Raw genomic sequence first — 16,387 nt, 5'->3', positions numbered from 1 at the left:
AGTATATAATTCACATCATCATTTTAAAGCCAAAGAACTGAATATTTAAATTCGTGCCCCTATCCCTTCTTCACCCAATATTGTGCAAAGAGAAAATCTACCCTGTTCAAAAAGCAAACTTTCTCTAAAGCTGCCTAGAGTGGAAGAAAAAAAAAATCAGTAAGGACAGAAAGTACTAGCAACGGTGGGCAAGAACACACTTTCTTGGAAAAAGGGAAAAACAACACAGGACAAAAACTGTTGACAGGAGGAAGCAAAAAAAAAAATGGTAGGAAGAAAAATATACAGTTTATGATTTAAAGTAATTAATATGGGAGAGAATCTAAGAATTTTAAAAACATACACAGATAAACATTGGCTTTGCTTTAAATAGCAACAAACTCTTCTAATAAAGAAATCAAGGATTATTTCACCTAACAAATGATGTCTAAAGTCAGGAATGGAAAACAAAATCTCACTCCAGCCCAGTGAAGTATTCCAAAGACCACAGTGGTTCCCTGGAAATGTCTGGTGTCACTGACCTGAAACTCACTACTTCTTCCACACGCTTCTCCCCACCCAAACCAATTTAACTGCTAATGTTATCCACCTCTGGGTCACAGCTCATGAAAGTTTGTGCTGTGGGTTTGCTTAGCAGTTTAATGAGATTTGTATTTATCTTCTTTATCCTATATATTTTCTGTTAAAAATAATTCACATTTACAAACAGAAAATATGTATGGGTCGGAACTACTTTATTAAAATTCTAAGTGTTCACCTAGAAACAGGGGTTGGTGGGATGGATGGGCCCTGAAAGCTACTTTGCTCAGTTTTCCAAACAAGTGAAAAATTAGAACTACATTATTTAAAATTGAAGGGAAAGAAAAGGTTTTCCTAGATTTCTACCAAAGTCAGATACCATTACCTGATTCAGTGCGTACACATACACTTTTCCTTGTTCCTCTTTCTCTGTTCCCATGTACATGGGGGCCCCGACTAGAAGAATGTCAGTATTAGAATCTTTATCAACGTCAATTGTTGTTAAAATACTGCCAAAGTAGGAACCGATCTAGGACACAAAACAAAACAGTCATCAGAAATTCTCAAGGAAGCTAAAATCTGCACTTCTCTGGCTTTTAGCAATCTAGAAGAGTATTTGAGTTTCATTTGGGAAAGGAAATGAAAGAGAGACATGGATGCTACCTGAAAATTCTTTATTGGTTCTTTCACGAGACTAAAAAATATTAGTCTGTTCTATTCTTGAGGATGAGCAGCCGTTACAGATTTCATAGCTTAAGAGTAACAAAAATGATTCCTTTTAGATTTCACCCTAAACTCTCTTTTTTCTCCAAAAGTCAGAAAAGATCAGTAATATTACAGCAATTTTTTGATGAAATAAAATGAGCTAAACAGTAGAAGGCATTCTGGAATGGTTTCATATATGTTTAAGTACAGTAATATGAAAATAGGAAATCAATACATTGTAAGCAGCTAAATTGTCCTGTAATATTGGTGTGGCACATTTCACCTTGCAGTCTTAGAAGACTGTCTACTCAACAAAAGGGCAAAGTCTTGTCCCAGCAGCTATGGGAGATAGAAAAATACAGAAGGATTGCAGGGGACCATCCTCCTGAAGCAATATATTTTCTAGTTTAAAAGTAAGGATCTGTTTTAGGGAAGAAGCAGGGAACTTATACTTCATTACTTAAATACTTAAATAACCTTTTCAAATATTGAAACACATAGGTGTGTTTAATATTTGATGCTCTTAATAATTCTCTTATTAAACCTCCGTGTATTGGCTTCTATTATTTTATTTCTGTTCTTCTGATTCTGCCCTGTATCAGAGACTACTCTTTCTTTTCGTATTTGCTGGCTCCTTTAATCCCTTTCATCCTCTAAATTTTGGCCTCCCTTGGAGCTGCTTTTCTTTCCATTCTCTTACTCTAATGCCCAGTCCTTCCCACATATGTCCACTATGACACATTGCAGCTGTCACTCAGTTGTCTTTCTCAAGGCTCCATTTATACCTTTCTAGTCATTGGTGGACATCTGAACAGTGCTAGACATTGCTAGACATTGACTTTTTTCACAGGCTTTTGAAGGACTTAAAGGATTTTTTAAAGCCTAATTAATTATAAACATAAATAAAATGTAAATCTCGCAACTCTGGGCCTTCATCCCCACATGGCTGTGGCCGTTGGGAGCTGAGTGGGAGCCCACCAGCTGTCCAGGGCCATGGTTTGCACGGGTTTCTATTACCTGACGCCCAGTGGCTTTACTCATTGACTTTACTGTTTTCATTTTACTTCACTGGCACCTGCAAACATCTGAATTTGTGCTTTTGTTATAGGGAAGATGTCTAGAAACCAAACATCATTTTAAAAAAATACCTAAACATTCTAATCATGGAGCCACCTTTCTCTCAGATCCCCAGGCTGGAAAGTGAAATCATTCATGATTTAAATCATTCATGATGCTCTCCTGAGTTTTCATATGCAATTTTACATTTCCTGTCTTGTAGACAATTAACAGAGTGATAATGGACCTAAGACATCATCTAAAATGTTTCATTTTACTCTTCTCAATTCCTCTTTATTTATGTATGTCACACCTTTTCCTTTTCCTTTTTTATTGCCTTTTCTATTTTTATCTCATTTTAGATTTTTCTTACCTCTTCCGTGAGCTATAAAAGCCTTATTTTTGTTGTTGATACATCTTACGAGCAAAAATGTGGGCAAAGTGTTAATAAAGCCTTTTCACCTGGTATATGAGAACCTAACCTTTAGTTTACTCTAACTCTGTCCCCCTGAGAATCTGCTGAGGATAGGATTAGAACTGTACTGCTAAGGCTAAGCTACGTAGATTAGGGTAAAAATAACCTCTGATTGGGACATTGCATTTAGGCTGTAGTTCAACTATGAATGAACTATAAGTACCTGATAAAGATGACCTATTTGGGGCTTTCCAGAGTGCAATGACTCTTATAATTGGCAGCTCTCTGCAGAGACCCTGGAAACTCTGTCTATGATGTTGTCATAAAAGACACTGGCTCCTGTGGGACGTGGGGCTTTAAAGCCAGTGCAGCTGCTGCACCTGCCTGATTGCACCTGGGCTGCTGTGCTGGGCTGTGGCAAGGGCTCCTACAGAGGGGGAAGGCTGATGCATCCCTGCCCTTCTAGCTAAATAGGTGGGAATCTTTGGTGACACCTAAGAAGAACCACTTCCCAACCCCCATAAGGATTGCAGAATAAAGTTAATACAACCACATTGTATAATAGAACACTTGGAAAATCCAGAAATCTATGAAAGATAGAAAAAAAGTTACCCAAGTTATCATGATTCAAAAATAAAAAATGGCACAAAGTGTTTCTTTCAGTTTAAAAAGTATATATTAATGTTTGCATACTGCATGTGTAATTTCCTAAACTACTTTTAATATTCAATATTGTTTAATAAGAATTTTCCAATTTTACATGTCACAAACCATTTCCCATTACCTCCACAATAAAATCCAAGTTCTCAATTTGCCATTCAGAACTTTGCACGATTTAGGTCCACGTTATCTTTTTAAATCTCTTTCACTGCTCTCTCTACCCCTCTATATTCTATTTTTTCACCTAGACTCAGCCCAAATTTTATCTCTTATTAAAACTTTTCTGCACCAATCCTAGCTTAAAACAATTTTTCCATCTTATGAATATACTGTCTGGGCCCCTGGCACTTTTATGATGCTTCTTAATGTTTTAGATCTCTTTTCTTGTATATATTTGTACATCTACACCTACATCTGTTACCTACACATCTTACCTCCACCCCCATCCAGCCGAAGTGTCCATGAAGTCAAAGATGCAGACCCTTTACATCTCCAAAGAACCTAACATGGGGCCCTGTTCACAGCTGATATTGAATATATGGGTATTGCTTTTTACAAATTTTAAGGCAATAGACAGTCAATTTACATAGAGTATGAACAGATTAATTTGAAACAATATTTTTCAAGTTTACCTGTTCTCCACGGAGGGTCTGGAGAATTTTGATGTCTCCGCCTTCCATCCTGTAGATGATGACCTGTCCTGTGTGATTGTACCGAGGCTGTCCTGCAATGTAGAGCACCTCGCCAGAAGCAGCGGCAGAGCTGACTGTGTAACCTAACAAAAGAGACATTCCGGATACGCTATCTGGCCCTTTAAAATCTTCATAGAGTAAATTCAGGATCACTTTAACTGGTTGGGACAATCATTTTTATATGGACTTTTCTTTTTTTGAAAATAATTTTTCTTAAACGCATATAAGAATTTGTTTTGGTCCAAGCTTTTAATGTGCTGATTATCGACCACGACTGCTTTGTCCTAAGAAGGGATTTTTTCTCTAACCTCAGTTTTTCATGGGTTAAAAAATGATATAACAATGATGACAGAAAAAGAAAAATAGTTGCCCAAAGCAACCCCTCACAACCCCATTTCACCACTTTGTGATAAAGCAATTGTATTTGATTTCGACATATGTGTCTGTGCTATAGAAATTAATAATTTTATATAATTGGAATTACAGAAAATGTCAGTCTTTTCTGTGTTGCTACCTAGGTTTTTAAATTATAATTTTAAATGGTTGAAGATTATTTCTCTGAGTTATAGCATAAAGGCATTGCATTTATACAATGATTCCCTGATGGAATATTGGAATTTAGGTTGTTTTTAATTTTTTGGTATTGTACTAAAGCCTGCAAAGACATCTTTGAGCATTTAAATTTTTTCCTCTTTTGGACTTTTTTGACAATAAATTTCAAGTTTTTAAATGGTTCTTGTAGTGTCTGGAAAATTGTTTCCAGAACATTTATACTAATTTATTCTATAATAAGCCATATGAGAGACAATAGTTTTATCAAACTCTCCCAGGTATTATGTACCATTACTATTATTTAAATTTGTAGATGCTTTAATAGTTGTTAAGTAGTGTCTAACAACAGTCACTCGCTGTGATTTTAATTTGCATTTATTTAATAGTGAGCTTGAATAGTTTTTTTGTATGTCTGATCTTTCCTCTTTTTAATTGAGCTTTCATGCTCTTTAAAATTTTGAAGTATGTCTTTTTTTTTCTACTTTTAACTTTATTTGCATGTATTTTCTATCAAAGTTATTCTTGGGCCATGGCTTTTGTTTCCTTAGTTTCTTCTGGGATCTTTTTCTTCTATGCAGCCTGCTCTTCTGGTTTAGAACAACATGTTCTATTTCAGTAAGGTCCTCTCAGTGTGACTGGGGAAGGTCATGTATGGGTTAATCCAATCATTAGCTTTGTAAGTACAGCTGGTACCTCTTGGGTGCTTTGTTTACCTGGACGTCCACAATGACCAGAGAATTTACATATAAACCCCTAAATTCAGCATTACTTTCTGCATTTTTAAGTATGTGCAACAAAATTTCAGCACTCTTTTTGGATCATTGACACTCTGTCCAGCCCCATTGTTTGACCTCGGGCACACCTACCAGCTCCACCACTGCAGACATGAAGCAGTACACAATGCTTCTGTAAAGCCACATCTTTCAGATACTTGGTGGCAATTCAGATATGCATACCCCTGATGACCTGGGCAGTTTCATGGCTGTTCTTAAAGTGAACATGAAGATTTGAACCTCTCGATTTGCATGCTTTTGTGGGTTTTCCTGGGTCAAGTGAAGCATTAGCGAACCATTTTTAGAGATCACCTCAGGTTGCTTATAGAAACAGCTTGAATTGTGTCTTTAAGGAAGATTATTATTTTTTGAGTGAAGAATTAGATTTATTCTTTGTCTCTTGAAAACAGTGCTAAATCAATGGATAAAAATTATCACATACAGATTTCAATTTTATAAAAGGAAGAAATGTTCTAATAACCAGAGCTATTCATCAGTGGAGGGGAAGGCTGATTACTTTTCAAAATGTCACAGAATAGCTTTTCTTGCTGAGAAAAAAAATCACATTTCTAACTTACTTACCAAGCATTTTCCTATAAGGTAATAGATCCATTTCTTCCAAATTTTTTAAAAAGGTACAGATTTTTTTGTACAAAAATATGTTTATTCTTACAAGTGCTAAGGGAACACAATTCCTCAGATATCTTATCCTTTAGGAATATTTTCCTCACATTCTGATTTCTCCATCTTTCTTTGAAGTTTATTATTATTATTATTATTATACATAACAGAATGTAAAATATTCTTTTCCAAACATGTAATGTGTTATATTTTTATACTATTAACCACAACATCGCTTAAAAAATAAAAATTTTAGGGTCATGTTTATACATACATAAAATGGAAAAGAAGAATGTGCAAAACAAAGCCCATTTTATTTCTTGCCAAGGTAGTGGGATGACTGTTAGTGTCTGCTGTTGTTTTTTTCTTTTTTTTTTTTTTTGTAACATTCAGAGCTGTGAATGCAAATTGATAAAATATTCTTTTTAAAAAAGTTGAAAATTAAACTTGAGGCTTAGAGTTGTGTGATTATTTGGTTAATTACCTTTGATGATTTGCACTTGATAATTAAAACTATTAGCTGAAATCATCATGGGGACAGTAACTATCAGTCAGGGTAGTTACTCACTGAGGCTCCAGTGTTTAAAGATAATAAGGAGGGAAAGAAAAACAGAGCCAAGTAAAGCCTGATTTTAATAAAAGGAAAATGATTATAAACACTTATGCTTACTATTGCTTCATAAAAAATAAAAGCACAAGATGGAAGAGAGAGGAAAATGGTTGGCATAGCCCTTTGCATGGATTTATGAAGAATAAATCCTGGCAGCTCTCATATTTCACTTCTTGGAAAAAGCGCGATTATCTGGTGAGGGAATGGGAAACAGGTATGATCTGTCGTGATGCCATGCCTTTGCCTCACATCTTTCCTTTTCCTTTGGCATCTCTCTGGCATGAATAGAAATCAGCAAACTGTGGGTGGAGGAGGCAGGGAGCATGATCTCAACTGTATTCTCACCAAATCCACTTGCTAAGGGTATGTTGGCATAAAGCAATTTACTGAGTTATAGAAAACCAAGTGTGTGACTATATCCTGAGAGGGATGTTCAAAAGTTTCAGTTCCTACTTCTTTATGATCATTATTGATTAGTACCGGATTCTTTTTAATAGAGCATATACCTCTTTCTTTGCTTCCTTCATAAGATTTTCCATAGTCTTACAACTTGCAATCCACACAAATTCAGAATAATACATTCAATCTCTTCTTCATATGTAACTCCCACAAGGAAACATTTTGAAAGCCTCATTTCAGATTTAGAATAATATTTTGAGAAAAACAACCCCCCCCTTTTGGACGCTTTTCTGAAAGGAAACTTATGTATATTAGACTTTATGTTTGCAAATGTCATATGTGGCAAAACATCTTATACCCTAATTTGTGACTAAGCTAATGAAATGATTTCTGAAACAGGAAAAAAATCCTCTCAGCACACTGTATACAACATATCCAAAATTTTCGTTTTCTGGGCAAAGAGGAGTCATATATTATAAATACTGTGTTTAAGAATAAAGGTTCTTCTAACTTTTTTTGTTTTACTTGCAGTGGTATCTTCAAGTACTGAGTTCTCTAAGTCTGCTTTACATAACATTAACCCCAGCTTTTTGGGAAGAATAGATTTAGAAGTCTTAACAGTTTGTTTTTACAGAAGTTAATCATATATGATAACTCCGAATACCAAAAATACTACAATATTATTAATTAAAATGTGTGAACTTCCTAAGAGTAGTAACAATGTCACACACCTTTATGAACTTCACCCATGTCTTTAATTTTGTAAATACTCAATACTTATTAGTACTAGCACTAATGTCAGCTACTGTTATTATTACATATAATATGCTTGAATTAGTTTTCTATTGCTGCTGTAACAAATTACCACAAACTTAGTGGCTTAAAACATCACAAATTTATCACACAATTCCGTAAGTTACAAGTCTGGTATAGGTCACCTTGGGCTAAAAATGATGATGTTGGCAGGGCTATGTTTCTTTGTGGAGGCCCTAGAGGAGAATCCATTTCCTTGCCCTTTGTATTTCTAGAGATCACCCACATTTTTGGCGTATGCCCTCCTACCATCTTTAAAGCCAACCACACGGCATCTGTCTGCTCATTTTTCCATGGTTCTGTCTCTCTCTGACCACATCCAGGAGAGGTTCTCTGATTTTTAAGGGTACATAGGACCCAGCCCAATATCCTAGGATAATTTTCCCATCTTAAGATCTTTAATTTAATCACATCTGCAAAGTCTTTTTGGCCATGTAAGGTAACACATTCATGGGTCCAATGATCAGGACGTGGACATCTCTGGGAGACATTATTCTGCCTACCGCCACAATACTAATAAGAAGAATGTTTATTGTATAACATTACATAATAATAAAATAATAAACAACAACTATTGAGTGATAACTACCTATCAAGCAAAGTACTAAGTACTTGCTGTTCATTATTTAATTTCATCTTCATAACAACCCAAATGATATATGCAGTGTAATTATTTCCATTTTAGAAACAGGCAAATTGAGGCTCTGATTAGGAAAGTAATTTGCCTAAGGCCATAGCCAGGGGCAGAGTCAGGAAAGAAACTCAGAGCCATCTCTGTTCTATTGTACACCCAGTACCACAATCACTTCAAGTCTTTAGTGTCATAGGATCAGCGGCTTTATAATACTTATTTTTAGGGATGTGTAATATTTCATTAAGCATATCTACCATTTGCTTACCTATCCTCATGTTTTGGACATTTAAGATAATGCCATTTCCCTCAATACCATAAGCAACAATACAGTGGAAATCATTGCTTACTTTGCATTCTTAAATACTGGATTTTTTCTTAGGTTAGATCCTTGGAAGTAAATTTCTGGGTTAACATGGTGTGAACATTTTTATGGCTCTATAAACATAATGCCAGATTCCTGTCATAAGGAGTTGTACTAATTTATATGCTGTCCATCATATATATGAGGGAAAATGTTCTATATTTGTTCTATCTAGGACAGAAAGAAACCTCAGATTAAACTGGCTCTTGATTCCAAAGTATTTCATATAAAACAGTCTCATAGAATCTTGGAATATGAAGAATTTTTAGAAGACATCTAACCTAATCTCCTGCCCTCTTTTTAGGTATTCTATGTCATGACACATACTGTGCTGATGGGCATGGCTTCATTGTCGTCTCTTATCCAAAAAAGTAAGTGCCATCAATGCATGAACTGATCTGCCTTATTCCTCTCTTTGTTTCCAATTTATAGCTCAAGGTTTGGCACCTTGCAGGTACTGAATATTTGTGGTGTGCTTTCTTGATCAATCTAGAATCAGGCATTTTGTTACGGTGAAATGAACACTGGAATAAGAATAAATAGACCTAAATTGTAGGTTCATATCTGTAGTTTCCATCCCTCAGTTTCTTAATTTGGAAATGAGATGTTTGACTATATTCTAAGATCTCTTTTAATGCTAAAACTTGATATGAAAAGCCCTACCCCTGTATTTTACATCGCAATCCTGCAAATATTTAAAGATATGCAATGTACAACTTTTTTCCTAATTTCTAATTTCTCCAAGTTTTGGAGGGAGAGAAATTCATAGCAGTGAATTGTTTCCAGATCTGTATTCAGATAATCTTTTACTGGTACATCATAGTTTGCCATTTTCTCTTTGTAATGTGCAATGCTTAGAACAATGGAATACTCTAGCTGTTGTCTGACCCGGGCAGAATGTAATAGGTTTTCTGTGGGAAACAGACTAGGCTTTCATTAATGCAGTTCTGTTTGCCTTACAGGGTTTTCACAGTCACATTGTAGCTGCTGTTTACCACTATACTTTTAATCATTTAAAACTCTAGGCCTTTTATTGTTCTTAGGTCCTGCTGCTTCTATAGCTTTAATAGGTGTCCTTGAATAGAGAGACGTATGAAAGTCACAGTGAAGACCTGCCACCTTCCACGTAAAATATAAAGAAATGAAGACAGAAAGACAAAGAGACTTGTCTCCCGGACAGAAGGATCCCAGAGAGGAATGCTAACATGCTAAAATGTGAACATGTCAAGGCCAAGGTATTTGTTTTCTTTACTACTGCATCCCCAGTACCAAGAACAATGCCTGGGGCGAAAGAGGAACCCTAAAAACATTTGTTGAGTGAGAGTCGGAAAGCCCTACTGTGAGGATCGTTTCCATCCTAGGCCCTCCGAATTGTACACTGAGATCCTCTTCTAGTGACGAAGAGTCCTTGGCATCCTTTGGACAGCTCTCAGCCTCGCACAGAGCCTGATAAGGTGGTAGCACACACACACCTCCCCACTCCCGGCAAGACTTTAGAAAACAAGGTGACCTTACATCACTGGGTTTAAGTTCAATATTTGTCTGATTGTACCCAGATCTGTTAAATAAGAAGCTATCTGATAAAACAACTTAATTTTTTCTTTTCCAAAATTAGGATCCATAGAAAGAAACTAACGATAGTGGATATTTAGGGGAAGATGGGAGTCCTGTCTTCAGGATATGGGAGAAGTCAAGGTTTCTCTTTCAGTTCTCATGTCCTGTTCTCAAGGTCCAAAGCTCTTTTTGAAGTTAAAGAGAATACCAGACACAGGGAAAATGCACATATCAATAAGTACAGACAGCAGCCTAAACCGTTCTCTGCATTAGACAGCCCTGCTGAGAAAGAAATGCTTCCATGTTCTGTTATTTTAACTAAGGCTGCTCAGAAGTCTGAAACCTTTCACGGGTTCTATAAAATACCTAACCCTTCAAAGTGATCTTGCCCCATGGTGGCAAGCCTATAGAAATATAAGCAAATAATGCTAAAGATAAAAAATAAATAAAAAACTTTCTATAAGTATATCCAAAGCTTACCTAAATAAGAAGCAAGAGGTTCATTCTTCTTAGACTCAACTTTAAAGGTTGTATTTTGAGGGATGATGATTTGATTAGCCTTCTGCATGACAACTGTTCCATTCCAATCATAGGCTCCTACTGCTCCAAGCATGACCCAGTCCTTATATGCAAATAGAGAAAACAATAATATTTAATAAAAATAGTAAGTGCAAACACTTATACAGCATTAACAATGTGATAGGTACTGATCAGATATTAACTAATCGACTATTACATATATTAACTTGAATAATCCTCAGAATAACTCTATGAGTGAGATGCCATTATTATCATCTTCATTTTGCAGAAGAAACTGAGACAGAGTAAGTAGCTTGCCCAAGTTTATACAGTAAAATTGCACACTGAAATGTCACTATTCCTTTGCAAGGACCATGATGACTTTTATTCTGTCAACTACAAATAATATATTTTCTAATCTTGCCTTTCTGCTTTATTCTGGGTGCAAAGAATTCTTGGTTTTGAACATGGAATTCTGGCAAGACCCTGAGGAAAAGATACATTCCATATCTTTAGTAAATATATTAATTATTTCATTTAGTCAGATACATAATTACAGAAGGCAGAGCTCACACTGTCTGATCCACAGTTCTAAGTACAATGTAGTGAGCTGTGTGAGATAATATGCTTTATTAATAAGAAGCTTTTGAAATGCCATTTTTCTGTTTGGGCTAAAAAACACCATCATGAACTGTATGTTGCACTTGTAATATTGATGGGCAGGTGTTGATTCTGGGGAAGGAAATCTTGCAAAAAATATTTCATTTTCTACCAACTGGTTAATGTACCTGTGAATAATGAGCACTGAAGCCGGTCTGAGACATTTCCATTTCAAATGAAGCTGCTGACTGGTCAGCTGTAGCTATAACATAGAAAAATATCACCGTAAACAACTAACGACACCTTTTCGTGCACTTACTAGAAGGACACAGTGACCTGGTAGAGCTTGTGGTCTTACCAACCAGCACTTGCAGCACCTTAGGGCACTTTCAGCTATATATTTTTCAACCCCAAATTTCTAGGTAGGTCTGAGTAGAAGACAGAGAAGGTTGGTGAATCTGTCTCAGATTCTTGCTCATTAGATTCCGCATCCTTGGTGCAGGAATTGAGAAATCTCCATTCTTATGTGGCAGCATGTTGTGGATCTTAGGCTGCTTTGGGTCCACATGGTTCAAGTTGAATGTACTGAGCGGGAAATTTCTGTCTCAACTGATCCCCTGGGACCCCTGCTGAGTCTATAGGCTAAAGTTACTTGATATATGTCACAGGGCTGAAAAATTTTCATTCACATATTTAAAGAAGTTTCTCAACTCCACCAGTCCCACCCATATTTCAGGCCATAGATGCTCTCAGAATTCTATTGTTTGATAAAGGGTTTAGGGATTTCAGTTTGCATTTGCTCTAATGGTTGGCTGTGTATTACTGACAGATAGGGCTCCGGGCCACCCACCATTCAATCACATACTGATATTTTTACAAAATCCTGTACCCATTTTGAAGGTCTTTACTGAAACACACAGATAGTACAATGCCTTCCATGGAAGCGTGCTGCTTTCAAATTATTCTCAAAATATTCGCAAACCCAAAGCCACAATTCCAAGAGGAAATTGAGAGAATGTTGATTTACTTGCTTCCAGTAGGAAGTTACTGATATGTTTGGCCTTGCAGATAAGTTAAAAATAGCACTTAATTTTAAGAAAGTCAGTCTTCCCTTTCATTGTGGAGGCATGGGAATAAATAAATTCATGAAATTAAACTTATTTTGACTAGTTATTTATTGGCATAAAATTGTAACCAAATACAGCAGTAATTGCCTTTTTACGTAGGAATAGATTATATGGGCAGTCAATTAAGAATTCAAATATATCATTTAAATCTCTTTGTACAAGTTGCCCTCTAACACACTTTTTTTTTTTTTTTTGAGACAGAGTATCACTCTGTTGCTTAGGCTAGAGTGCAGGAGCAGCATCATAGCTCACAGCAACCTCAAACATCTGGGCTCAAGCGATCCTCCTGCTTTAGCCTCCTGAGTAGCTGGGACTACAGGCATGTGCCACCACTCTCAGCTAATTTTTCTAATTTTTGTAGAGATGTGGTCTCACTCTTGCTCAGGTTGGTCTTGAACTCCTGGCCTCAAGTGATTCTCCTGCCTCGGCCTCCCAGTGAGATGCACTTTAGCTTTAATTTAAACATGTATTTTAAGTCTACGATGCTTTAAGGTACTTTCTCACTTATTTTTGCACCATCAATAATAAGAACATGGCAGCAGAAACCTGCATATTTCCATCCTGCCCTGCTGATGTTCTGCCTTCAGCTGAGCACAGAGAGAAGGAGGCTACGTGACATTCTTTTTGATGCATTAGCATCGTGGTGATACTCCACTGTATACTCCTGGGCTTCTTGCTGTAAACTCCTCCGCTGAACTGTTCATGAGTGTTTAGCTAACCACTCTAACCACCGTGTAGCCTCTGGTTAGGAATTTAGGCATTTCTCCCCATGCTTGATGGAAAAGGGAGACACTGGACCATTCTCTGATTTTATTAGGCAAGTGACTGCCTCAGTCACTAGCACTGACCTTGCCAAGCAGGACTTTCATAATTTTCATAATTGCAGCTATTTATCATCTTAAAATAAATGTTGACGGGAAATAAAGATTTCCCAAGTAACAAGGAAATAAAGACTTTTTTGATCTCACTATGAAAAAAAAAAAAAAAAGAAATAATCTAATCAAAACACTGCTTTTGGTTAGCCTTGATAGTTCAGCAACAAAGCTCAGGAGACATTTGTAATCTGTAGAGTTCTTTATAAAATGATTTCATTTTTAAATATAGAGACTTTCTGGAATATTTGGGCACTCCAACGTGTAATGTTTAACCCACGGTGTGGTTAGGTTAGAAACAATGGGAAAATCTTATTTCAGGCAAATTGACCTCTCTCTCTCCCCCCAGCTGATACGGGCTTCATTTCTGCCAGTTATAGGTTACTTGCTTACTTAAGAGGAGATTTAGAAATGACACCGTATTATGTTTAGCTATCTAATGTAACTAAGTAATTTTTCTTTTAAATGATTTTTACAGGTTGTTTCTATCACATCTTGGCCCATGTTATTGAAAATTGAAAGTACACAATGACTTGGAAGACCTTATGTATTTTCCTTAAGGCCAGCCAAGCTCATAATCTGGTCTATTGGTAAATGACACCGGCATAGCTGTTGAGAGACCAAAGCCACTTAAAAATGACTTGTACACAGAGCACAGGACAGCTGAGTTCTTTAGAAGCAGCTGCGCCTTCAGACTGATAAACAATTCGAGTGTTCTGTTGCTAAAGGGACAGGGAAAGGGGGCCAGAGAAATGCTGTCTGGATGGGCTGTAGATCTCTGTCACCTCTAAATCAAACTTCCTAGGTACTGATTGCAACCGAGTCATGAATTTCACGGAGTGAGTACAGCCAGCATTTCTTTTTTTCATTGAATGACAATAGGGTAGAATGGAAGAGATGAGAAACTACCACAGTGCATTGCTTGTAATAAGACTTATTTTGTGAAACTTTATTTTTATAAGTATGTATTTGTGTGCACTGGGTCACAAAGCAAAATGTATTTATAATCATGGATCACTCGAGAAAAAGTTTGAGGGTCATTACTCTAAATCATTTTCTTTCCTTTCTATTCATTTTAATATTTTCTGTGTGCTAGTCATGTTTTCTACATTTTCCTAGCCTCTTGATGCTCTATCAAAATGGTCTACCTTTTCTTATTCCCATTTTATCTTTCTGTTTTCTACTATCACGTCATGTCAGGGATACTGAGAATGTGCTTTTTTAAATTCCTGTTTTTGAGATGCAGAAACAAGTCTTCTGGCATGTCCTCCTGAGGACAGAGTCAACTGGATTTGGAGGTGGCATAAAGGAAAAAGAATTCTCTGGTGGTTTCTCCTCCAAGGTGGAGAAAAGGGTAATGTTCCCTTGAGACTAAAGATCCTCCATGAACATGAAGAAAGAAGCTTTGCCAGGCTGCTGGCATAACAATTCTGAAGACTTTTTGTCTGGAAAGATCTAGTTCCAAAGTAATTAGTTTCTTCACATCCTCTACCAAAGGCAATGGGAGGAACGCCCGTGACTCATTGCCTTCAACAGCCAGTCGCCATTGAAAAATCAAAGAGAAATCTACAAAGAAGTAATATGATTTAGACAAACACAGTGAACCAATGTTTCATCGCAATGGGACTTGGGGCAGAATTCCATGAAGGACTTTAAAATGGGCAAGGAGGAAAATACAGGGAAAATAAATGAACAATGAAGTTATTGCATAAGAAGACTCTCTTAGCAGCTCAAAATGAAATGAAGAAACAAATAAAAAAAATAACTTCCAAGAAAACTTGAGGTAGTACCTCTGTTTTCTAGACCTACGTCCCAGAAAAGGAATAAAGTACTTGGAAACATTTTTGTTCTTGCATGTCTACATAGACCATGGTCTTCATCAGCTCTCACGTCAGCATGGTCATGCCAAGTCCTTACAAAGAGAGCCTCAGGCAGACACAGTGCTGTGAAAAATAGCCACCTCAAAGACAGATTTATACAAAAGGGCATTGTTCCATGCTGGCTATTGCACACAGTAAAACAAGCATTACTGATGTGCTAGGAATAAATGCAAAAATACCATTATGCTGAGTTTGAATTGTAGCAAAAGAACATGCAGAAATAAGAGAAGTAGTCATACCTTCCAGGGCAAATATTCTTTCTCCCAGAGCTTTGACAATAGTGACTAGAGCCAATTCATCAGAGACGTTGAAGAAATGCTTTTCAGTGGGCTCACTTGCAATTGATTTTATTTCCTCCACAAATTTTTCAGTGCTTAAATTTCCTCGGTTATAGCTGCCAAGAATCTAAGACACAACAAAAATGGCAAGAATATATTTTACATGCTATGTGTTAAATGAAGGATCTCAAGCATTTTTTCAGTAAACAAGAGGGTAGAGTACCTTAGCATAATGCAATTTTTATGTACTTCCACATTTGTGGAAAAGTAATTTTCAGAATACATAGATTCCCTAATATTAACTGTTACATAAACACTGCAATTGGTGTAGAAAAATATAGAGGGCAATCTTGTGCGTGTGTGAAAATTTCTTTTCTTACATTCCTGTGTTCCTGTTTATTAACAGCTGTATCTTAAAATCTGACAGTTCAAAAGTAATGTTACAGTTTCTGAATGTCTCTGGTATTATTCCAGCTGGTGACATCGTCATTTGCTGGCAAAGGCAATCAGCAAGTGAGTTGCTTGATCCTGCATGGGAAGTTCTTACTGAAACTCTTACCAAGGGACAGCCCAACACATACACTTTTTAAACAGATATTGGACTAAGTAGTAATTTAAGTTGGCAATCTAGAAAATAAACAATTAAGACATTTCTGTTTGAAACTAAATGCTGAAGATAGGGGCATTCTTTTTTATAGAGAGGAGAGAGAGGCAGGAATTATCTGTTACAGTTAACCATAATTATTT

The 16,387-nt window shown here is 36.4% G+C and overlaps 1 protein-coding gene across 1 annotated transcript in view; it reads right to left on the bottom strand.

The window, feature by feature from the left end:
* The window catches only part of ITGA1 (integrin subunit alpha 1), a 145,759-nt gene that overhangs the window by 32,946 nt on the left and 96,426 nt on the right, over positions 1-16,387 (bottom strand). The window contains exons 9-13 of the mRNA XM_045566478.1: positions 15,602-15,767; positions 11,672-11,745; positions 10,845-10,986; positions 3,988-4,130; positions 905-1,048 (exon numbers count right to left, since the gene is read on the bottom strand). Coding sequence (XP_045422434.1) covers positions 905-1,048; positions 3,988-4,130; positions 10,845-10,986; positions 11,672-11,745; positions 15,602-15,767 — 669 coding nt within the window. The remainder of the gene's footprint in view (positions 1-904; positions 1,049-3,987; positions 4,131-10,844; positions 10,987-11,671; positions 11,746-15,601; positions 15,768-16,387) is intronic.

The sequence above is a fragment of the Lemur catta genome, chromosome 12 (genome assembly GCF_020740605.2).
Source record: "Lemur catta isolate mLemCat1 chromosome 12, mLemCat1.pri, whole genome shotgun sequence".
Taxonomy (NCBI): Eukaryota; Metazoa; Chordata; class Mammalia; order Primates; family Lemuridae; genus Lemur; species Lemur catta.
The sequence above is the reverse complement of the archived record's forward strand: the minus strand, read 5'-3'. Positions and strand labels throughout refer to the sequence as shown.